Here is a 24,057-nt window from a genome sequence, read left to right as displayed (position 1 = left end):
GACACTATGCTCCTATTGATGCAGGTCAAAATCCCATTGGCTTTTTTTGCCGCCACATCACATTGTTGGCTCATGTTTAACTTGTTGTCCACGAGGACTCCAAGATCTTTTTCACACGTACTGCTCTCGAGCCAGGCATTGTCCGCCATTCTGTATCTTTGCATTTCATTTTTTCTGCCTAAGTGGAGTATCTTGCATTTATCACTGTTGAACTTCATTTTGTTAATTTTGGCCCATCATCTCTCTAATCTGTCAAGATCATTTTGAATCCTGCTCCTGTCCTCTGGAGTCTTGGCTCTCCCTCCCAATTTGGTATCATCTGCAAACTTGATGATCCTGCCTTCTAACCCTTCATCTAAGTCATTAATAAAGATGTTGAACAGGACCGGGCCCAGGATGGAACCCTGCTTGTGGCACTCCACTTGTCACTTCTTTCCAAGATGAAGAGGAAGCATTGGTGAGCACCATCTGGGTTCGTCCATTTAGCCAATTCCAGATCCACCTCACTGTAGTTTTGCCTAGCCCACATTGGACTAGTTTCCTTGCCAGAAGGTCGTGGGGGATCTTGTGGAAGGCCTTACTGAAATCCAGGTACGCTCCATCCACGGCATTCCCCGCATCTACCCAGCTTGTAACTCTTATCAAAAAAAGAGATCAGATGAGTCTGGCATGACTTGTTTTTGATAAATCCATGTTGACTATTAGCGATGACTGCATTTGTTTCTAAGTGTTTGCAGACCGCTTCCTTAACAATCTTTTCCAGAATCTTGCCCGGTATCGACGTGAGGCTGACCGGACGGTAGTTGTTTGGGTCATCCTTTTTTCCCTTCTTGAAGATTGGGACCACATTGGCCTTCCTCCAATCTGCTGGAACTTCTCCCGTTCTCCAAGAACTCTCAAAGATGATCGCCAATGGTTCCGAAATGACTTCCGCTAGTTCCTTCAATACTCTTGGGTGAAGAGCAAAGCTAGAACCAAACTGAAGTTAACACTGCAGTCGTTCCATTCTGAGTTTGACTTTTTGCAGATCTTATTATCCATGGATTTGATTATAAGGATTTTCTTTAGGAATCTCTAGGTCCTCTATAGTCAACTACAACTTCTTTAGGAATCTCTAGGTCCTCTATGGTCAAATCCAACTTCTTTAGGAATCCTTAGGTCCTCTATGGTCAACCAACTTCTTTAGGATTCTCTAGGTCCCCCATGGTCAACTTCAACTTCTCTAGGAATCCCTAGGTCCTCTATGGTCAACTTCAACTCTTTAGGAATCCCTAGGTCCTCTATGGTCAACTTCAACTCTTTAGGAATCCCTAGGTCCTCTATGGTCAACTTCAACTTCTTTAGGAATCCCTAGGTCCCCTATAGTCAACTTCAACTTCTTTAGGAATCCCTAGGTCCTCTATGGGCAACTTCAACTTCTTTAGGAATCCCTAGGTCCTCTATGGTCAACTTCAACTTCTTTAGGAATCCCTAGGTCCTCTATGGCCAACTTCAACTCTTTAGGAATCCCTAGGTCCTCTATGGTCAACTTCAACTTCTTTAGGAATCTCTAGGTCCTCTATGGTCAACTTCAACTTCTTTAGGAATCTCTAGGTCCTCTATGGTCAACTTCAACTTCTTTAGGAATCTCTAGGTCCTCTACGATCAACTTCAACTTCTTTAGGAATCCCTAGGTCATTTATGGTCAACTTCAACTTCTTTAGGAATCTCGAGGTCCTCTATGGTCAACTTCAACTTCTTTAGGAATCTCTAGGTCTTCTATGGTCAACTTACTTACTTCGGCAATCCCTCGTAGCCTGAAGATGATGGTCCTCCAAGTGTAGCATCTTTGCAGTGAGTTCATAGGTGGCTGTGGAGCCCTATTCATTGATCCACATGTTCTTTCAGTGAGAACACAGGTGGAAGGTGGTGTCAGTCAGGGTTGGCTTGGTGCACCTTCCTCTTGGCACATTTCTCCCTTTTGCCCTCCATTCATGCCTCTTCAAGTTCTGCAGCACTGCTGGTCACAGCTGACATCCAGTTAGAGTGTTCAAAGGACAGGGATCCCCAGTTCTCTCTTGGTGTCTATGCCAGTTTTTAAGGTTGGCTTTGAGCCCATCTTAAAATCTCCACCAACATTACATTTTCTGTTCTGCTTTGGCAGACTGTGATCTTTGGGCATTTGTACACCATGGCCAGTCCAGTGGAGTTGATGGTGTGGGAACATCACTTCAATGCTGGTGGTCTTTGCTTCTTCTTCCAGCACACTGACATTTGTCCACCTGTCTTCCCAAGAGATTTGCAGGATTTTTTTTGGCAGCAACGCTGATGGAATCATTCCCAGATTTGAGTGTGACATGTGTAGACAGTCCATGTTTCGCAGGCGTATAGCAGGGTTGGGAAGACAATGGCTTTATAAACAAACACCTTTGTGTCCCTATGGATGTCCCAGTCCTCAAACACTCTCTGCTTCATTCGGAAAAATGCTGCACTTGCAGAGCTCAGACGGTGTTGTATTCAGTGTCAGTGTTGACTTTTGAGCCAAGGGAGCAGAAATGGTCCACATTTTTTAACGTCACACCATTAAGCTGTATTTCTGGTGGAATATGAACAGAGGATGAGGGCAACTAAAAGGATCAAAGGTCTGGGGACCATGAATCCCTCTGAGGAGCATCTTAAACACCGCCACGAGTCGCCCTAGGGCTGAGAGCGGCGGTTAATAAATGCAAGAAATAAAGAACTGGGTATATTTATCTTGCAGAAGACAAAGTTGAGAGGACACATGAGATCCATGTATCAGTCATGAATCCCTCTGAGAAGCGTCTTAAAGAGCTAGGTATGTTTAGCCTGCAGAAGAGAAGGTTGAGAGGAGACGTGAAAAGGTGTCCTAAGGAAGAGGGAACAGGTCTATTTTCTGCTTCCCTGGAGACTAGGACTTAATAGAGCCATGGTTTCAAATGACAGGAGAGGAGATTCCACCTGAACATAAGGAAGAACTTCCTGGCTGTAAGAAGAGTTGTTCAGCAGTGGAACTCTCTGTCTTGGAGTCTGGTAGAAGCACCTTCTTTGGAAGCTTTCAACCAGAAGCTGGATTGCCATCTGTCAGGGAAGCTTTGATTGTGCTTCTCCTGTATGGTAGGGGGTTGGACTAGATGGGTCATATGGTATCTTCCAGCTCTATGATTCTATGTCTAGGCTTGACTACTCTGGTGCACTGTACATGGGGCTACCCTGACAATAGTTCAGAAGCAAACTGGTTCAGAATACAGTTGTAAGCCTTTTAGCTCAGATAAGGCTGGTCAGTCTCTCTCTAGAGTTTCAAATGAACTAATTGCTCCAATCAATTTAACAATTTGGGGTTAAGCTAAGAAACTATACATAAAAAGAGGGATTGTACAGCCTAGTAGGTGGTGAAAATTCTGTTGTCGGTGGGATGGAAAATCCCAGAAAGCCTCAACAGCCTTGGCCAACAACCAGGGATTCTGGGATCTGAAGTCCAAAATGCTCAAGAGACCAGAGTTTGGGAAATACTGGTTTAGACCAAACTTTGAATGAGCTATCCATGGTGCTGGATTCTATTCTGAAAAATGGCCTCAGCACAATGGATAGCATTGTGGCATCATTGCAATGGATAGCATTATAGCAACTAGTGACCCTTCCTTGATGAATATGCTTTCCCTTTACGTTATTATGGATCCCACTTCTGGGTGACTATTGAAAGAGACTTTTGGGTGGCACCTCAGAATTTCGCAACCGTTTTATGGTTCCAGGAGGATGCTGAGAATTATAGTCCCCTCTGCAATGTTCCCAAGCTCTGCTTTATCTTTGATATGATCTCCCTTTCCAGATATATGGGGTGTCTTTTACTGTTCAATCTGGATTGTTTCTCCCTTTCTCGAGCCCCCCAAAAGTCAATATCTGAGATGGAAATAGATGTGCAGGACTCAAGCATAAATCTTCCTGCCATGGTGCCAAAATCCTACTGGGCTGCTAGCTTTGCATCCCTTCCTCCCAATATCAGCCCACCCAGATAACAAACAGACCATCAGTTTTCCATTTCTAGAATTCTTTAATAGCATATTTAATTTGACCACGGATTTGGCCGTACTTATTATAGAACGACTCCAGTTCAAAGCTATTTAGCAATGTTTATTAACCCAATCCAGGAACTAACATGGAGCTGGCAGAAACCAGAGTTCTATAAAATGTTTTCAGGGTGGATTTCTTTGTAGTATGGATTTGCTTCAGAATACATAAGTAATTAAGTATAAATGACTAGTTACTTGTAATTCATTTGTTTTTGTAAAAATTGGGGCATAGTTAAATTACTATATAGTTACAACAATTCATATGGGATATCCTTGCAGCTTTCGTGGTGCAACTGTAAACTTTTAGTTAATGTATAAAAACTGATTCCCTCAAGAAATGGTGGAGGAGGAATATCATTGTTGCACTCCAGGCCTGGAAATATCTATGACCACTGCACCACACAAGAGTCCAAGAGTATAAGCAAACACCGACCACCGTCTCCCAAAGCAGTTGCTCTACTCCGAACTCAAGAACGGAAAACAGAATGTTGGTGGGGAGGAAAAGAGATTGAAAGATGGGCTCAAAGCCAACCTTAAACACTCTGGCATAGACACTGAGAACTGGGAAGCCCTGGCCCTTGAGTGCTCTAGCTGGAGGTCAGCTGTGACCAGCAGTGCTACAGAATTTGAAGAGGCACGAATGGAGGGCGAAAGGGAGAAGCATGCCAAGAGGAAGGCGCGTCAAGCCAACCCCGACCGAGACCACCTTCCACCTGGAAACCAATGCCCTCACTGCGGAAGAAGGTGCAGAGCCAGAATAGGGCTCCACAGCCACATACGGACCCACAAGAATACTGGAAGACAATCCTCCTCGGAAAACGAGGGATCGCCTAAGTAAGTAAAAAGCAAACAGTTCAATATAAAAAGCATATAAAAGTCAAGAATAAGAAAGGAAGATATATAATCCAAAAAGGTGAGAATTAAACAAGAATCCAAATGTCCCATAAAATTCCAAAGGCAACAAAGTCCAGGAACAGCCAGGAATCACAGATACAGATACAGCATAAGTCCACAAGTCAGGAAAATGTAACTAGTAAGACTTGAACAGGAGTACATTAACAGGAACACAGAAAAGTTCCAGGATATATTAAACTCAAAATCAAAGCTTGACTTGAACCAGGAACAGGAGAACTCAGGTGTAGCTTCTCACTTTAATGCAGTGTTGCCTGAACTGACTTTAAGGTAAACAACTGGTTTCTTCATAGCCCACCCATGGAAGCATCCAATTTTCCATGAATTTCTTTCACAACTTTCCCGCCTAATCTCTCTGAACAATGCAATCTATTTTCAGCTCTGACTATTTAGACATAATGGAGGACATGTGAGACACGGTGTGGCAAGGGTTAACCTGCCCCTATTACTTCCCCAATGGAAGCCCCATTCTCCTCACTACCCTGAAGCTATTAGAGCTACAAAGTGCAGCCAAGCAGGGAGAAAAAGGTCACCTCTTCCTCCAGTGCCCAAAACCTCAGTCCAAATTCCCTCCTTCTCACCTGTTTTTAAGCAAACAAAGATGCCGGAGCCCAGCGGGATGAGGTGCGAGAGACTGAGGTGGGATTTCCCCGTCACATCCCATTTGGTCCTCACACCTTGCGCCTTCGGAGTGGTGGTTTAAGGAACTAAGAGTCTCACAGGCAGCATTGCAGAGTGATTGCTTTCACTCCTGTTGCAGATTAGAGAGGCGATTGTCCAAAACTAGCAAAACGAAGTTCAACAGGGACAAATGCAAGATGCTCCCCCTCTATTCAGCCTTGGTAGGACCACACCTGGAATCACGCTGTGTCCAGTTGAAGGGAGATGTTGACAAACTGGAATGTGTCCAGAGGAGGGTGACTAAAATGATCAAGGGTCTGGAGAACAAGCCTTGTGAGGAATGAGCGGCTTAGAGAGCTGGGCATGTTTAGCCTGCAGACAAGAATGCTGAGAGGAGACATGTTGAGGGCTATGTGTAAATATGTGAGGGGAAGTCCTAGGGAGGAGGGAGTAAGCTTGCTTTCTGCTGCTCTGGAGAGTAGGATGCGGAGCAATGGCTTCAAACTACAGGAAAGGAGATTCCACCTGAACATGAGGAAGAGCTTCCTCATGGTGAGAGAGAGCTGTTCTGCCCTAAACTGTGGTGGAGGCTCCTTCTTTGAAGGCTTTTAAACAGAAGCTGAATTGCCATCTGTCACGGGGCTTTGAATGTGATTTTCCTGCTTCTTGGCAGGGGGTTGGACTGGATGACCCATGAGGTCTCTTCCAACTCTAAGATTCTATGATTCTATGACTGCTGAACTACAAGGGGGAAGTGGATAACATGAAATACATTTCAAATAAAGGGTATCCCCAACTCTGTATACGAACCCACACGATCTCTTCGATCATCTGGAGAGGCCCTGCTCTCGATCCCACTTGCATCACAGGCGCGATTGGTGGGGATGAGAGAGAAGGCCTTTTCGGTGGTGGCCCCTCGACCCTGGAACTCACTTCCTAAGGACATCAGGCTTGCCCCAACTCTGGCAGTCTTTAGGAGGAACTTGAAGACGTGGTTGTTCCAGTGTGCCTTCCCAGAATAATGATTCCGTAGCACCTTGTCCTTCAAAGCACTTTACATTTGTTTAGGTCTGCTTGTGTGTTTTCCACAAACGCCCCATCACTTTTTTGCCCATGTCCCAGCATTACTTCCAATTTTAATTTTACATTTGGCCTTCCCACAGTTTTAACCGTGTGGTTTTATTGTTAATGTTGCATGTTTTTATTTTAATTGCTTGTATTGTTGTTATTATTACGTGTATTGTTGTATTGGGCTCAGCCTCATGTAAGCCGCACCGAGTCCCTTGAGGAGATGGTAGCGGGGTACAAATAAAGTGCTATTATAATTATAATTATTAAAGTAAAAAAATCCTGGAAGAGTAATACCAGTATAGTGGAACCTCAATTTAAGAACATCTCAACTTAAGAGCATTTTGAGTTAAGAGCTACTGCTCAGCCTTTGTTTCACTTTGACATACGAGCAGCAATTTGAGTTAAGAGCTAGCACCAGAGGGAGTGCTAGAGTGAGAATACAGGGCTTTAAGCCTTCAAGGGAGCAGCCTCTGGGCCTTGTGCCTTGTATTCTTGTCACCTTTAGGAGATTGCTGTCCACTTTGCTCTTGTCCACTTTGAGAAACTTTGGCTTAGTTGATTTTATGTGGTTTTATTCCTGGTCTGTTTGGCTTCATGACACTAGAGAGGGTTAAGGAACAGGGAAGGAGTGAGGTTGAAATGAGCACAATATGAAGAAGAAAAGGATGCTTCTGCCTCTTTACTTTATGCTTCCTTGACACAACTTTGTGCTTCTGTCATTTTAAAGTTGATCTTTCTGTTTTTTAAACTGTTCCATGTGAATGTGCATTTACTAGGCGTGTGTGTGAAATTTGTTCCTATTCATGTCTTCCATTTCTTTGGAAGCACGAAACGGGAAGTACCCTCCCCACACGAAAATCTGCTCAACACAAAATCCTGCTTTTGTGTGCATCCAAACTTGCTTCCTTGCCTTGGAAAGAGAGTGTGTGTGTGGTGGGCATGCAGGCAGGCACGCTCAGAGGTTGGCTGCAGGTGCATTTCAGACCTGCCTGCATGCCCCGTCACCAGGGGCGGCTTGTCCATTACGCGAGGTAAGCGGTCGCAGAACACTTTTTTTTGCCAGGGACGCAGAGGCGCCTCTGTAAATGCCCCTTGACTGCCACTTGAGCGCCCCCTCAGCTCACAACAGCCCTAGCAGTCCGGGGGGGGGGGGAGCCTCGGCTTTCTTGCCTCGCTGCCGGGCGATCCTCTTCCCAAAGGGGCCAGGCCCTTGAACCTCGACTAGCCCCTCTCGTTCCTGCTCCACCCGGCCACCGGGTGCATGAGCGGAGCCGGCACTCAGTAGTTCTCCGTGTTCCATCCTTTCCCCATGACCAGCTCCCTTTCCTGATCCCCCGGCGCTCCACCCGCCTCCTCTCCTCTCCCCAATCCGCAGGTGGGCCAAGGGGTGGAGCCGCCATGCCTGACCTGCTTCGGGTTCGGAGGTGTGTCTGAAGACCCCAGCATGCGCACCAAAAGTCGCCTCTTCTCCTGACTTTCTCTTCAGCCATTGGGACCAAGAGAGAGAGAGAGAGAGCCCCTCCGGCTGGAGGTATCTCCCACCTCCGCTCCCTCCTTTGTTTTTGCACCTACCTTCAGGAAAGGTGGGCATCTCCACCTCTGTCTGTCTCTCTCTCGCTCTCTCTCTCGATCCCAATGGCTGAGGAGAAAGTCAGGAGAAGAAGTGACTTTTGGTGCACGCACCGGGGTCTTCAGGCACGCCACCGGACCCAAAGCAGGCCAGGCAAGGGAGCAAATGCAGCAAGTGCAGTTACTGGGATGTATAGTTCACCTACAATCAAAGAGCATTCTGAACTCCACCAATGATGACATTAAACCAAATATGGCACACAGAACTCCCACAAGAAACAGAAAATATATATCAAAGATTGGTTGGGGGGGGGGGCAAAATACTGTTTGCTTACCATTGAAAATTACCTAGGGCCGCCTCTGCCCGTCACACACGCACTCTCAGGGAATGTGGCGGAGTGTGTGTGGCGGGGCGTGTAGCCTGGCAGGCTCAGAGCGCACCCGCAGCTGAGCATCTCTTACTCTAGAGTAAGAGTAGTTTGGCTACAGGTACTAGCAGGTGCAAGTACTTTCCGGGAATGCCTGCACGCCCCGCCATACACGCACTCTCTTTCCAAGGAGAGTGTGTTTGTGGCGGGGCATGCAGGCACATCATTGGGTGCAAACCATGGGTCCCTCCAGGTGGATTTCTCAACATTAGCTATACTGACTAAACATCCCTTCACACTATGCAATTACAGAACTACGAGGGGTATTTTTTAAGTAAGGTCCGTTTTGTTGTAGACACTAGTAGTTCGCGTGCATACCGCAACGAGCGTGTGCGTCGTGTACCGGCATGCCTCGGGAACAACTGTGTTCAGTTTCCGCTCTGTAGTTAACCTGTACGGTTCTGTTCTGTACTTTAAAAATGTTTAAGACTATCAACTCACCCGCCGCACGTGAGGTTCACTCAGTGATACGGTTTTTGTCAGCAAGGAACCTGCCTGCTGCAGAAATTCATCGACAGATTTGTGAAGTGTACGGTGATATTGTTATGAGTGAAAGCAAAGTGCGTAAGTGGGTACGACAATTCAAAGATGGCCGTGACAACGTCCATGATGAGGACCGCTCCGTTCGCCCTTCTTTGATTACAGACGATTTGGTGGCTTCAGTTGAAGTGAGGATTTATGAAGAGGGTATTTTAAAATTGGTTCAGAGTTATGATAAGTGTTTGAACAAACTGGGCAACTATGTCGAAAAATAGAGTGAAGTATGTGCTTTCTGAAAATAAATTTACTTTTTTGAAATAAACTTTCGTTGTGTACTTATGTTCCAACGGACCTTACTTAAAAAATACCTCTCGTATATTTATTTATTTACCATATTTATACCCCACCCTTCCACCACGTAGGGGGCTCAAGGCGGCTTACATATAAAGGCATCAATAAATATTTCACTTTAATTGGCATGAAAGCATTTGATGGAATCCTGGGATTTACAATTTAGGCAGGGACGTTCAGAGTTCTCTGCCAGAAAACCCCAAAAACCACAAATCCCATGATTCTGAGTGAGTTAATGTGGAATCAGAGAGCTATAATTGAGTGGAAGTGTTTACAAGGGCTCTTCGTAGGTGGGGAAAGACTCAATGTGTTTAAGGCAGGAAATAATTAACGATCATTTAGTTTTAGAGGGCTGGTCAGTTTGGGTATCTGTTACATGAAGGTATAGCGAATTCTGACATTTTGTTGTTCTTTGTAACAGGCTCTTTCCCTCCTCTGCCTCCAATATATGCGATGTGCCAATAGCACGTTAATGACTTTCATCACCTTGAGCAAGTTCTGAAGATTTCCAGGCAGTGCAGCTTGGAAATTTGTAGCACCATAAAATCTCAGGTGTAGAATTTTATAACACTTTTCATAAGCAACTGTTGATGTGTAATGAACCACATGCCTGAGGGGACAACAGCAAAAAACATTAAATCGGTTCAGCTCATCAACTCACAAGGATGGTAAAACATCAAAACATCTGGGCGTCCCATGGGCAACGTCCTTGCAGATGGCTAATTCTGTCACACCAGAAGCAACTTGCAGTTTCTCAAGTCGCTCATGACACACACACACGCAAAACAAAAGCCAGCAACCCCCCCCACACAATGTTTTCCATACTTTCAAAAACTCTGTTGTGATCCGTTTGGGAGGAATTTTGTTCTGCTTTCTTTTAGGGCCCTTCCACACAGCCATATAACCCAGAATATCAAGGCAGATACTCCGTGATATCTGCATTGAACTGGATTATCTGCCAGATAATCCAGTTCAATGTGGATTTTATACAGCTGTATGGAAGGAGTCCTAATTACATGAAGGTGGATGCTGAAATAAAGCTAGTAGCACTGACAGTTTGCTATCTTCATTTGGAGACGAGGGGTGCATCTATATTGTAGAATAGATGCAGTTTGGCACCGCTTTCACTGTCATGGCTTAATGCTATGCAATTGTGGAAGTTGCAGTGTTACATAGTCTTTGGCTTTCTGTGCTACAAAGTATTGGTGCATCACCAAACTATGACTCCAAGATTGCATGGCATTAAGTTATGGCAGCTGAAGTGGTGTCAAATTGTACAAATTCTGTATCACCAAACTACGACTTCCAAAATTGCATGGCATTAAGCTATGGCAGCTGAAGTGGTGTCAAATTGTACAAATTCTGTATCACCAAACTACGACTCCCAAAATTGCATGGCATTGAGCTATGGCAGCTCAGTCAAATTGGTGTCAAATTGCACAAATTCTGTATCACTCAACTACGACTCCCAAAATTGCATGGCATTAAGCTATGGCAGCTGAAGTGGTGTCAAATTGTACAAATTCTGTATCACCAAACTACGACTCCCAAAATTGCATGGCATTGAGCTATGGCAGCTGAAGTGGTGTCAAATTGCACAAATTCTGTATCACTCAACTACGACTCCCAAAATTGCATGGCATTAAGCTATGGCAGCTGAAGTGGTGTCAAATTGTACAAATTCTGTATCACCAAACTACGACTCCCAAAATTGCATGGCATTGAGCTATGGCAGCTGAAGTGGTGTCAAATTGCACAAATTCTGTATCACCAAACTACGACTCCCAAGACTCCATGGGGTATTGAGCTATGGCAGCTAAAGTGGTGTCAAAACCAGTAGATGTGTTCACATGTCATTTGTTTTTACAAACTGAGGGATGTAAGGATGTTTTAGTGCTGGACTAACTCAGGCAACTTTGACCCTCTCTCCAGGTGTTTTGAACATCAACTCCCATAGGAGCATCAACTCCCATTAGGAATTGTGGGAGTTGAAGTCCAAAACACCTGGAGGGAAGCCTGAAGCTCACCCATGCCTGCACTAACTGGTCTGAAACTTGAGTTTTTAATCTATCAAGAACATTCCTGCTATAGATGTGGGAAGCTACAGGCAAATTTTAAGATGCGCTTGCATGGATTTCTTACTTCTTTCCACATACTAATGTTTGCATATCCTATTAGTGGAATATGCAAAAGCTTAGTTTAGCTGATAAATTCACCCTTTGGGCTGGCTGGGGCTGAGACTGTTGGCCCAATAAAAAGTTCAGATGCTGTGCATGAAAATACTGGCCAACCTGGACAGTGAGCCGGAGTTAAGTCAGCAAAATATGCCAGCCCAGAATTGTATTGTTATGCAGTTTCCTTGCACCGATGTGCTGTGAGGGGAGCTGGAACAACACTCTTCTTGGCAGCCCTTGGCCCTCTGCTCATGCCAAGCCATAACCATAAAACTCATTAGTATTGATGCTGAGACTCTAAACGATATATGCTTTGGCATGAAAGCAAAGTTAAACTCACTAAACCAGTCAAAACTGCTTTGAACCAGACGGCTCTCATTTACTGCGTCTACATGTAGATCCCTCCATCCTCATTACCCTTTTGAGGAGAAATGAAATATGAGACAGGACGTTCGCTGCCAAGATTGCTCATTCCAGTCAATGAGGTTTCTGCAGTACCTGGAAGAAAGTTATAGAAACAGATGGGTTTCAGAGGGTGAGATAACAGCATGGACGGGGAGGATGTCCCACCAGTCGGATCCTATGGTAGGAATATCTGCTACACTGACCACATACCCAATAAAGTCATCTGATGTGAACACCACAGACATTAGAAGAAGGTTCACAGCGTGACAGTGAATCTAATGTACAGCAGAAATAAAGTCAGTGAATCTAATGTACAACAGAAGTGTAATACTCATTGGTTATTCTGGGAGTCCTAAAAAGTTATTTCATAGGGTTGCCTTAAGAAAGGAAGACTCAGATGTAGTAGCTAGTTCTTTCTTCTGTAATATAGCCTTCTACAGCACCTGGTATTAGTTGGCAGTCTCCCAATTGGGTGTCTTTAGGGTATTTAGTAATATTCAGTATCTACAGCCAGCGCTGTATATGTGTTTATGGTAGGAAACGGGAGATAATATATGCAGGATGCTCTGGTAAAAACGTACCCTATTTGCTCGAAACTAATGCTCACCTTTTTTGGGCGTGGTGGGGCAATAGGTTAAACCCTTGTGCTGCTGAACTGAAGGTTGGCAATTCAAATCCGCGAGATGGGGTGAGCTCCCGTCTGTCAGCTCCAGTTCCTCCCAATCTAGCAGTTCAAAAACATGCAAATGTAAGTAGATAAATGGGTTGAATGAAAAGTAATGCCTTCACCTTCGTTACTTGGTTTTGGATGGGAATATTTTAATAAATCAAATGCAGAAATAATCCTTAGAATGTGCTCTTTAACTACCACTATTCCTTTTCCACATAATCACCAGATACATTGACCGACCATCTGCACAGGGTTCCTTACTTGGCACTTTAACAACACAACCATTCAATGCTAAGGCTTCCCACCAAAATGGAACTGTAGAGGAGAGTCTACTGAACAAGCCAGTACCTGCTGCATACCATTACTGCCATCTGTTGAGGAGGTACGAAGGTGGAGGCATTACTTTGCATTCAACCCTCATAGATACCGCGGTGGCGCGGTGGGTTAAACCCCTGTGCCGACAGGACTGAAGACCGACAGGTCGCAGGTTCGAATCCGGGGAGAGGCGGATGTGCTCCCTCTATTAGCTCCAGCTCCTCATGTGGGGACATGAGAGAAGCCTCCCACAAGGATGATAAAACATCAAAAATCATCCAGGCGTCCCCTGGGCAACGTCCTTGCAGACGGCCAATTCTCTCACAACAGGAGCGGTTGCTCCTGACACGACAAAAAAAAAAAAAAGCAGGAAAAGAGACGCTCCAAGCAATCTTGCTGGCCACACAACCAGGAGGTGACAACGCAGACTCCTTGGCTTGAAAATGGAGAAAAAAGCACCTCCCCAGAGCCAGAGACGAGAACCTCCAGAATCCGAAAATGAAAGGTGAAGCCTCTGCCTTTGTTTGTGTTTGTGTGTCTCATTGCATATGATTGTAAAGGCATTGATTCTTTACCTTGTATGTAAATGCTGTAATCTGTTCTGAGGCCCCTAGGAGAAAAGGGTGGAATATAAACAAAGCCTATTATTATTATTATTATTATTATTATTATTGTTGTTGTTGTTGTTGCAAAAATTGGGGTGTGCATTGGATTTGTGTGGTCATCTTAGTACTGAGCCAAGCAAAAAGGGAATGCCACAACCTGTGTTTACAGTTATTAGTAATGAATAGGATTGCAGTATGGCATGCATATCCATGTGGAGCACCTGGAGCTCCTATTTGAAGGATCTTGTCTCCAATTTAATGGCCATGGCACAAGACTATGCAATCGTGGGATTTGTAGTTTGGTGAGCAACTAGCATTATTTGGCAGAGAAAGCTCAAGACCTTGTAAAACTATTATTTCAGGGAAGCTTTCTGTGTGCCGAGAAGGGAGACTCTCAGTCAGTATCAGCCATGTAATGAGTCAGGTTCAATCCTTGTGATGTGCAGCTTTTGCCTTTCCTGACGCCATCTTGCTGTGGAATCAGACATAGCTCTATTTTTTCCACAATTCTATTCAAAATAAGTAGCTCTAGAACTTTATAAAGCTGGAGACTGGTCTATTTATTTTATTTATTTGTCGTGTCAGGGAAACCAGTCAATTATATTACATTTCTAACAGATCAAAGCAAACAAACAGACAAAATACAAGATTTGTGAGTTTGGTAGTTGATTAAATGTCCTTTGACCAGTATCTGGCCACTTGGAGTGCCTCTGGTGTTGCCGCAAGGAGGTCCTCCATCGTGCATGTGGCAGGGCTCAGGGTGCATTGCAGCAGGTGGTCAGTGGTTTGCTCTTCTCCGCACTCGCATGTTGTGGATTCCACCCTGTAGCCCCATTTTTTAAGGTTGGCTCTGCATCTCGTGGTGCCAGAGCGCAGTCTGTTCAGCGCCTTCCAAGTCGCCCAGTCTTCTGTGTGCCCAGGGGGGAGTCTCTCATTTGGTATCAGCCATTGGTTGAGGTTCTGGGTTTGAGCCTGCCACTTTTGGACTCTTGCTTGCTGAGGTGTTCCAGCGAGTGTCTCTGTAGATCTTAAAAAACTATTTCTAGATTTAAGTCGTTGACGTGCTGGCTGATACCCAAACAGGGGATGAGCTGGAGATGTCTCTGCCTTGGTCCTTTCACTATTGGCTGCTACTTCCCGGCGGATGTCAGGTGGTGCAATACCGGCTAAGCAGTGTAGTTTCTCCAGCGGTGTAGGGCGCAGGCACTCCGTGATGATGCGGCATGTCTCATTAAGAGCCACATCCACTGTTTTAGTGTGGTGAGATGTGTTCCACACTGGGCATGCGTACTCAGCAGCAGAGTAGCATAGCGTAAGGGCAGATGTCTTCACTGTGTCTGGTTGTGATCCCCAGGTTGTGCCAGTCAGCTTTCGTATGATATTGTTTCTAGCACCCACTTTTTGCTTGATGTTCAGGCAGTGCTTCTTGTAGGTAAGAGCACGGTCCAGAGTGACTCCCAGATATTTGGGTGCGCTGCAATGCTCCACCAGTGGGATTCCTTCCCAGGTGATCTTCAGAGCTCAGGATGCTTCTCTGTTCTTGAGATGAAAGGTACATGTCTGTGTTTTAGATGGATTAGGGATCAGCTGGTTTTCCCTGTAATAGGCAGTAAGAGAGCTAGAGCTTCGGAAAGCTTCTGTTTTACCATCCCAAAGCTCCCTGCTTGAGCAGTAATGGCACGATCATCAGCATAGATGAAACTCTCTGTCCCTTCTGGCAGTGGCTGGTCATTTGTGTAGATGCTGAACATGGATGGAGCAAGCACGCACCCCTGAGGCAGGCCGTTCTTGTTTCCGCCATCTGCTTCTCTGGCACTGGAACTCAACCAAAAAGCTCCTGTTTTGTAGCAGGTTTCCTCTGAGGCGGGTGAGGTGGTCGTCCTTTGTGATATTATACATATTTCTCAGGAGGAGGCGGTGGTTCACAGGATCATAGGCTGCTGACAGGTCTATGAAGACATCTCCTGTGATCTGCTGCCTTTCAAAGCCATCTTCTATGTGCTGAGTCAGGTTCAGCACTTGCGATGTGCAGCTTTTGCCTTTTCCTGACGCCATCTTGCTGTGGAATCAGACATAGCTCTATTTTTTCATAATTCTATGCAAAATAAGTAGCTCTAGAACTTTGTAAAGCTGGGGATTGGTCTATAAAACGACATAAAACAGTTCAAAGCATGTAATGTGGATAATACGCTTTGATTATATGTCAGCGTAGAAAAGGCTTGGCTTCCCTCAGTGAAATCTACACTCAAGGCCTTGAAGTTAGGCCTCTGGCTCTCAGCGGTCGCCTAGCAACGTGTAAGCGACGCTGATTGGTTGCGGCTGCTCCCGCCGCCATTTTTCAAACCGAAGCCCCGCCCTTTCTGCTGTTCCCTCCTCCTCGCTCGGCTTCGGCGGCTGCGCTCTGCGTCTCCTAGCAACAGCCAAGCGACGCTGATTGGCTGAGGCCGCTCCCGCCGCCATTTTCAAACCGCTTTGCTTCCTCCGCCGCCATTTAACTCCTCTCCGCCCGGGCTGAGGAAGGGATGGCGAGCCTGGAAGCGGAGGGGAAGCCCCCCGGGGCGGAGAAACCCCATCTGAGGCGGAGGGCCAGCCGCTCGGCGCTCAGGCGGAGCAGCAGCGCCGAGGAAAACGACAACAAGGCCGGGCGAGGCCTAGCGTCGCTGGCGGAGACCCCCCGCGGGGAACAGCAGGCCTCAGGCCGGCGGTAAGAGCAGGCCTCGCGTTTCGGGCCGTGTTAAGGCGCCTGGGCTCAGCTTTCAGTGTTGTGGCACCATGGGAGTTTTACAAGGGCTCGAATATTGTCTGTTAGGCCCCTTGGACACTGTCGTATCAAATCCAGACGAAGCACATCAGTGATAACGAGTAGCAATAAGTGTCAGAAGAAATATGAGTTGCCTTCCCATTCAGACAAATAAGAATAGTAATAATAATCTATCTATATATAAAATGCTCTGTGCATAATGAGTACCTTAAAAACAAAAGAACCAATGAACGAAATCACACCAAATTTGGCAACAAAACGTCTCACAACACAAGGAGTGACCATCACTCAAAAAATTATGATTTTGTCATTTGGGAGTTGTAGTTGCTGGGATTTATAGTTCACCTACAATCAAAGAGCATTCTAAACTCCATCAACGATGGAATTGAACCAAACTTGGCACACTGAACTCTCATGACCAACATAAAATATTGGAATGTTTGGTGGGCATTGACCTTGGGTTTGGGAGTTGTAGTTCACCTACATCCAGAGAGTGCTGTGGACTCAAACAATGATGGATCTGGACCAAACTTGGCACAAGCACTCAATACGCCCAAATATGAATGCAGATGGAGTTTGGGGGAAATAGACCTTGACATTTGGGATTTGTAGTCATTGGGATTCACAGTTCACCTACAATCAAAGAGCATTCTGATCCCCACAAGCGACAATCGGGGCAAACTTCCCACACAGAACCCCCATGAACAACAGAAAATACTTAAGGCCATCCAGTCCAACTCCCTTCACTGGGGCAAGAAAACATAATCAAAGCCCTCCTGACAAAGAGCCATCCAGCCACAGATATAGATAGATATGACACACACACACACACACACAGATATAGTATCATAGATTTGAAAGGGACCCCTAAACAAGGACAATTCTATGTTGCATGCTCCAGAGTAGGCCAACCAGATCAACGCAAACATAAAGAAATTACATATATTAGAAACCAACACTTTCTCATTACTTTATTTTCCAGATCACCAGACTGGGCCACAGCAACACGTGGCAGGGGAAAGCTAGTAATCTATATAAATAAAAATGTAATGTTCGTTTGTGGGATTAACATAACTCAAAAACCACTGGACAAATTGACACCGAATTTGAACACAAGACACCAATCAGGCCAATGAGTGTCCATCACGCCTAAAAACACACACAAAAACACCAGCAGAACGGATTTGTAGATAGTGTTGCAGAAGTCCAGATAGGATGTGACTAAGGTGTGGACTACCATGGCCAAGCCTAGGGGCCAAAATGTACAAAGAAAGACTTTAAAAATAGTAAGTCTTTACACTGAAAATAAGCAGACCCAATGGAGAAGACTAAATGTCATGAAACAGAGACATCATCATCATCTATATTTATATAGTGTCCTATCTCCCTGAAGGGACTTAGGGTGGTAAACAACAAAACCAGCAGATATTCAGTGCCGCACAAGAAACATCAGTACATACCCATCCCACCCAAATCTCAAAACAAATACACATTTATAGCAAAAGTAAGAATCATTAAAACAGAAGATAGCATATAAAATTTACAATTCCATCATAGCCATTGAAAAACAAAAAAAAATCAAACTTGCAGAGTTAGATTTAAAATTTAGGATTAAAATTACAGCTGCACTGGCTCCCAGTTTGCTTGCTTTACCCTATAAAGTCCTAAACAGTTTGGGCCTAGCCTACTTGAGGGACTGCATTGCCCCCTACCAATGCACATGAGCCCTGAGATCACTAGGGCATGTACTACCATGGCCAGATCTGGCATCTCAAGGTACAGGCGCAGCTGGCGCACAAGTTTTAACTGTGCAAAGATACTCCTGGCCACCGCTGACACCTGAGGTTCCAGGGTAAATGATGTGTCCAGGATCACCCACATGCTGTGAAACTGTGTCTTCAGGGGAGTGTAACCCCATCCAACACAGGCTGTATCCCTATTCCCCGATCTGCCTTCTGACTGACCAGGAGCACCTCTATCTTGTCATGATTTAATTTCAATCTGTTTGTCCTCATCCAGTCCATTTCTGTTGACAGACACTGGTAATCAGCTGAGATCCTTTTGTTTAGTGCGTGATGTTGTTTAGAGCTGCATTCCCTTAAAAGGCGTAGCAATAGTGAATAGTTAGATGCCTGCTTTGGATCAAAACTGTACCTAGAAGTACAAGGGCCAGGTAAGCACCCTGTCTGAAGCCACAGGTGGGTCACAAAAACAGCAGCCACGTACCATTGTTCCTCTTGCAGTTGGTATTCTGCACAAGGTTAATGGCCAAGGCTCATCACTGACAGTGCCTCTAGGGAGATCTAGAAAGCTACTTTTTCCTGTGTGAATCACTATGAATGTGTTTGTGTGTGGTCGGGAGTTTCTGTATGGCTATTTTAAATGGTAGCCTTCCTCTGCAAGCAAAAGAGAATTTGGTCCCAAAGTTATTAAAGATTCCTCTATAGAAAGCTATCTGGCAGTACAGCTTTGAGGCTGAGAAGTGTTGGTAACAGGTGGTGCCAGGTTATTTGGCCTATAGTCAGTTGTTATATAAAGTGGGATCATTTGAAATGTGCTGGAGAAGAGATCTTTAGATACCATCAGTTTCAAAAAAGCTGAAGAGTGCAAGAGCAAATCAGTCCTGATCTCTAAGAAGTGATGATGACAAAACTCAAGCTGTCCTGCTTTGGACAAATGATGAAAGAATGACTTCTTAAAAAACATAGAATCATAGAATCAAAGAGTTGGAAGAGACCTCATGGGCCATCCAGTCCAACCCCCTGCCAAGAAGCAGGAATATTGCATCCAAATCACCCCTGACAGATGGCCATCCAGCCTCTGCTTAAAAGCTTCCAAAGAAGGAGCCTCCACCACACTCCGGGGCAGAGAGTTCCACTGCTGAACAGTCAGGAAGTTCTTCCTAATGCTTAAAAGCTTCCAAAGAAGGAGCCTCCACCACACTCCGGGGCAGAGAGTTCCACTGCTGAACGGCTCTCACAGTCAGAAAGTTCTTCCTAATGTACATCTGAGCATGGTAGCTGATCACTAGGGATTTTAAAGGTTTCTCATTTATTTATTATTTGCTTTATTTCTATACCGCATTTTTCAGCCTAATTAGGCGACTCAATGCGGTTCATTTATATCGTCACCTTAACTTGAAATCTATTGGATGGCAATATAACAAATGAAGACTAGCTAATTTATATGGAAATGAAGTAAGTAAGATATGCCTTGCTGTGTTAAAATTATCCAAGTTAGCTGCATATTCTTTCATGAATCCCTGCAGTTGACAAGTAGTCTGCAGATTTATCAGCGCATTTCCAACTGTCATCAACCTTATACCCACCTTGCTCAGGAATTTAACAAAACTCATAACCTTAGTTTAGAATTAGAAAGGGTCTCTGCAAGTTGGCCACCCATCTGTCATTTTTCCAGTCCTATTTTATGTTAAAAGTAGAGATGGTCATGCTTGGTTTTTACAGTTCAGGACAGATGATGAGAAAAGATGAGAATGTTTATTTCTGTGAAGTCAGAACATTCAGGGTTTTTTTTTCTTATCAAGCAGAGAAAACTCACTGCAACATGTTTAAAAACTGAATTTTCAAGAAATTTGTACAGTTTCACTCAGAACTGCAGAACTTTCTGAAGAACAACAGCACAGTTGAAGGTTTGCCTCTGCCCATGGCTGTTTCATTTTTCACAGCTTTTTTTCAAAATGGGAAACAAGACATTACAGGAATGGATGGATTAGGTATGTTGAATTAATAAGTATTGCCTACTGGAGTTTGAGGGAGAAAATGTGGAGGCCGTGACAGACTTTGTATTTCTAGGTGCAAAGATTACTGCAGATGCAGACTGTGGCCAGGAAATCAGAAGACGCTTACTTCTTGGGAGGAGAGCAATGTCCAGTCTCGATAAAATAGTAAAGAGTAGAGACATCAGACTGGCAACAAAGATCCGCCTAGTCAAAGCCATGGTATTCCCCGTAGTCAGCTACGGATGTGAGAGCTGGACCTTAGGGAAGGCTGAGCGAAGGAAGAGAGATGCTTTTGAACTGTGGTGCTGGAGGAAAGTCCTGAGAGTGCCTTGGATTGCGAGAAGATCCAACCAGTCCATCCTCCAGGAAATAAAGCCCGACTGCTCACTGGAGGGAAGGAGACTAGAGACAAAGTTGAAGTACTTTGGCCACATCATGAGGAGACAGCAAAGCCTAGAGAAGGGAATGATGCTGGGGAAAGTGGAAGGTAAAAGGAAGAGGGGCCAACCAAGGGCAAGATGGATGGATGGCATCCTTGAAGTGACTGGACTGACCTTGAAGGAGCTGGGGGTGGTGACGGCCGACAGGAAGCTCTGGCGTGGGCTGGTTCATGAGGTCATGAAGAGTCAGAGACGACTGAACGAATGAACAACAACGAGTTTGGTGGCTTGTTTTTCTAGCCTTGCTTGGCAGAAGGGCCAAAAGCATGCTACAAAATCACCACCAGTCTGCTTTAAGCCAGCTAAGGTAGAGCTGCGAAAGGAACAGCAGCCTTGGTGAGAATGAAGTAAATTAGCAGTAATGGAAAAGCTTCAGGCAGTTAGAGTAAGCAGCTAGGAAAGAAAAGAGAGTGTGGACTCAGAGCCCATGAAGCCAGTGATACCCACATAATAATAATAAACATTTTTTTTAAAAAAAACAAACAGCCAAGAAAGCGTGCCCAAAGAGGAGCAACCTTGGGATGCATAGCATAAGCAAGCTTACTACTATACCAGTAATGCATGGTACCAAATACCCCAGTCTTGGAATATATAAAAGTTAACAGATTTTAGTCAACTTGATGAGATGCAAGTGGACTTATTTCCTAAAATGCTTACTAATGCTTGATAGCCTTTTTCTTTTGATTGATTTGTATCAACCAATGTTGATACAGATAAATTAAAATGTCAGCATTTTTTTTAAAAAAACAACAATTGGGTGCTTTTATTGTATTTTAAAAGGAGGCAGAGTCAAAGAGCCAGCGTGGTGTAGTGGTTAGAGAATTATGATTCAACATCAAGGTTCAAATCCCTGCTTAGCCATTAAACTCACTGGTTGGCCATGGGCAAGTCACTCTCTCTCAGATTCAAAGGAAAGCAAAAGTAACCTTCTGTGAACACATTTTGCCAAGAAAACCCCAGAAAGTTTCACCCTAGGGTTGCCATAGGTCAGAAATGCCTTGAAGATTCATAACAAGAAACAGAGAGTTCACAGTAAATACTAAATATAAATTTCTGATTATTCAAATATAATAGTCCATGGAGATGCGAGATAATCTTAGCAGTCCTGGTCTGCAAGTGGAGTATATGAAGGAGAAGTAGAGTCTGTCTAAATCTCTCCCCAGAAACTACATCCAGCGTGGCTTACTGAAGTTAGTTGAGTGGAACTGTCCTGGCTATGGTTTTCTTGCAGGCATGACATCACCTTTAAAGAAGCCTGTGGCCCTGCTCGGCTGCAAGTAGAGCCTAGTGAAGTAGCAGAAATTTGAGCATATCTTGTTATTGCAGGTGGGGTTTTACATTTCTGGGCATTCCATTTTTATAGCATAGCGGCAAATAATTCAAAACACATTTCTTCATTAAGTAGAAATAGTTTAACCCAGCTATTATCTGTGGTGCAAGCATTTTACTTGTATGTATGTGTCCATCTAAGTGTGGGCGGTGTGTGTGTGTGTGTGTGTGTGTTTATTTTTCCACTTGGGGAGTATCCAGATGTTCTTGCACCCACAATCTAAAGTTGTACAATCCATTCTGCAGACTCAGGCCTTGATTATGTCATTCTGTCAGGCGGGTAGGACTTGAATTTCAATATTTTTCTAACTCTGCAAAATGTGTTCCTACCAAACTTTTCATGTTATTCCTTAAAAGCAACTCTCATTTTCTTTTTGTCGTGTTTTGTTGCAGTACACAAGACCAAGCAAAGGTGTGTTGTGTATAATCTTGGGTAGCTTGCTCCGTATTTTTCAGCCATCTTTCTCTTCAGTCTCCTATGTCATGCAAGTATCCTGATCATAGAATTCTTCATTTCTTGGTCCCATGGGTACACTGAAATATTGGGACAATATAAAAATATTTGTTATAGTTCGTGGCTGATCACAAAATGCCCATTTCACCTCAAGAGTCAAGGACTGTATTTACTCAAATCTAACTCTCACCTTTTTTGGCTAAATCACCTTGCCGAAATTAGGGTGCGCATTAGATTTGTGTGATAGGGTCATCTTAGTGCTGAGTCAAAGCAATAGGGGAAGCTGCTTGAGGAACACCTGAGGCTTCTATTTGAGAGATGTCATCTATAATTTTATTGTCGTAGCTCAAGGCATGTATTGTTATTGTTATTGCTTGTTTTGTTGTATTGCGGGCTCGGCCTCATGTAAGCCGCACCAAGTCCCTTGGAGAGATGGTAGCAGGGTATAAATAAAGTTGTTATTATTATTATTATTATTATTATTATTATTATTATTATTATTATGCTATTCTGGAATTTTGTAGTTTGATGAGGCATCAGCACTCTTTATATATCTATATTTGTATACTGCCCTTCTCAGCTCGAAGGCGACTTGAGGCGATTTACATTTGGCAATCAGTACCCCACATGGCGGTGCTGTAGCCCCCATGGCTCCATACATTGAGCAAAGGTAATTAAAGTGGACTCATTCTGCAGCATAGATGCACCCCAAGGTTTCTTTTCCATTGATGAAAGCTTTGGTTTTCCAACAAAATTGTTTTTAAAGAAGAAATATTTAGCAGTCAGCAACTGTAATGGGAAAATTAAAAAGAGTGCACTTTTTGCTGCTGCGCTTTACATTTGCCAGCAATTTTTTTTTTATTAAAGGGTTTTGAAAATTGAGGTTCGCATCAGATTCGATGGTACATTAGACTCCAGTAAATATGGATAACTTTATCAAGAATCAAAATGTAAAGTGGAATTAAAACCAGCATGACCCCATGGTTTTGTTAATACAATAGAATATCCATTTTGCAGAGGTTTTTCTTTTGCTCAGTTTCCTCCCAGGACAGTGAGAGAGATTGTAGAGAGAATGAAAATATACATACCTGACTGCGAGGGAGATGAATGTTGTGTAGGGAGGGACCCAGCCATGAGAGAGAAAACCTAGACCCCTAAGGAAAGATAGCTGAATGAAGAATGAAAGCACACCCATGTTCAGGGGAGTGAAACCACATCCTGCTCTTTCTTTCCCCATTTCAGTTGCTTCAGGCCATCCTGCTTTGTGTCCTCCCTTTCCAGTGTACATCCCTCTGTCCTCTTAAATACTTTCAAACTGCTTTCTCTCCGCAGGGTTGGGCTTCTTGTCCAGACACTTTCTCTTAGTTCCCCTCCCAGCTCTTAGTGCTTTTCAAGGGTGTAGTTCATTCCTGTGGGGAGAAAGTGGATGTGCGACAGTGAGAAAGCTGGTCTCAAGCTGCTTGACGTTGAGTCAGATTACTAGTTTGTGTAGTAGAATATTGTCTTCACCAGGCATTCCAAGTGTGGATGGACTGTGACTACCATTGTTTCTCAACATCTGGACAGCCATAGCTTATGCTGACTGAAAGTTTCTGGTTAACCAATGATCACATATTATTATTATTATTATTATTATTATTATTATTATTTGAACTTATATGCTGCC

At 44.2% G+C, this 24,057-nt stretch overlaps 1 protein-coding gene and 1 long non-coding RNA gene across 2 annotated transcripts in view; one reads left to right on the top strand and one right to left on the bottom strand.

Moving 5' to 3' along the window:
* Positions 1-12,051: 12,051 nt before the first annotated feature.
* Positions 12,052-23,753, bottom strand: LOC137097210 (uncharacterized). The gene is made up of 3 exons (XR_010910062.1): positions 23,480-23,753; positions 12,686-12,802; positions 12,052-12,171 (listed from the first exon to the last, which is right to left on the bottom strand). It is a non-coding gene; the product is annotated as an uncharacterized lncRNA (long non-coding RNA).
* NET1 (neuroepithelial cell transforming 1) overlaps positions 16,144-24,057 on the top strand; it is a 97,574-nt gene continuing 89,660 nt past the window's right edge. Inside the window, exon 1 of the mRNA XM_060776392.2 lies at positions 16,144-16,372. Within this exon, the coding sequence (XP_060632375.2) occupies positions 16,191-16,372 (182 nt within the window). The 5' untranslated portion in view covers positions 16,144-16,190. The remainder of the gene's footprint in view (positions 16,373-24,057) is intronic.

This window comes from Anolis sagrei, chromosome 5 (genome assembly GCF_037176765.1).
Source record: "Anolis sagrei isolate rAnoSag1 chromosome 5, rAnoSag1.mat, whole genome shotgun sequence".
NCBI classification, from domain to species: domain Eukaryota; kingdom Metazoa; phylum Chordata; class Lepidosauria; order Squamata; family Dactyloidae; genus Anolis; species Anolis sagrei.
This window is presented reverse-complemented; position numbering and strand designations above follow the sequence as displayed.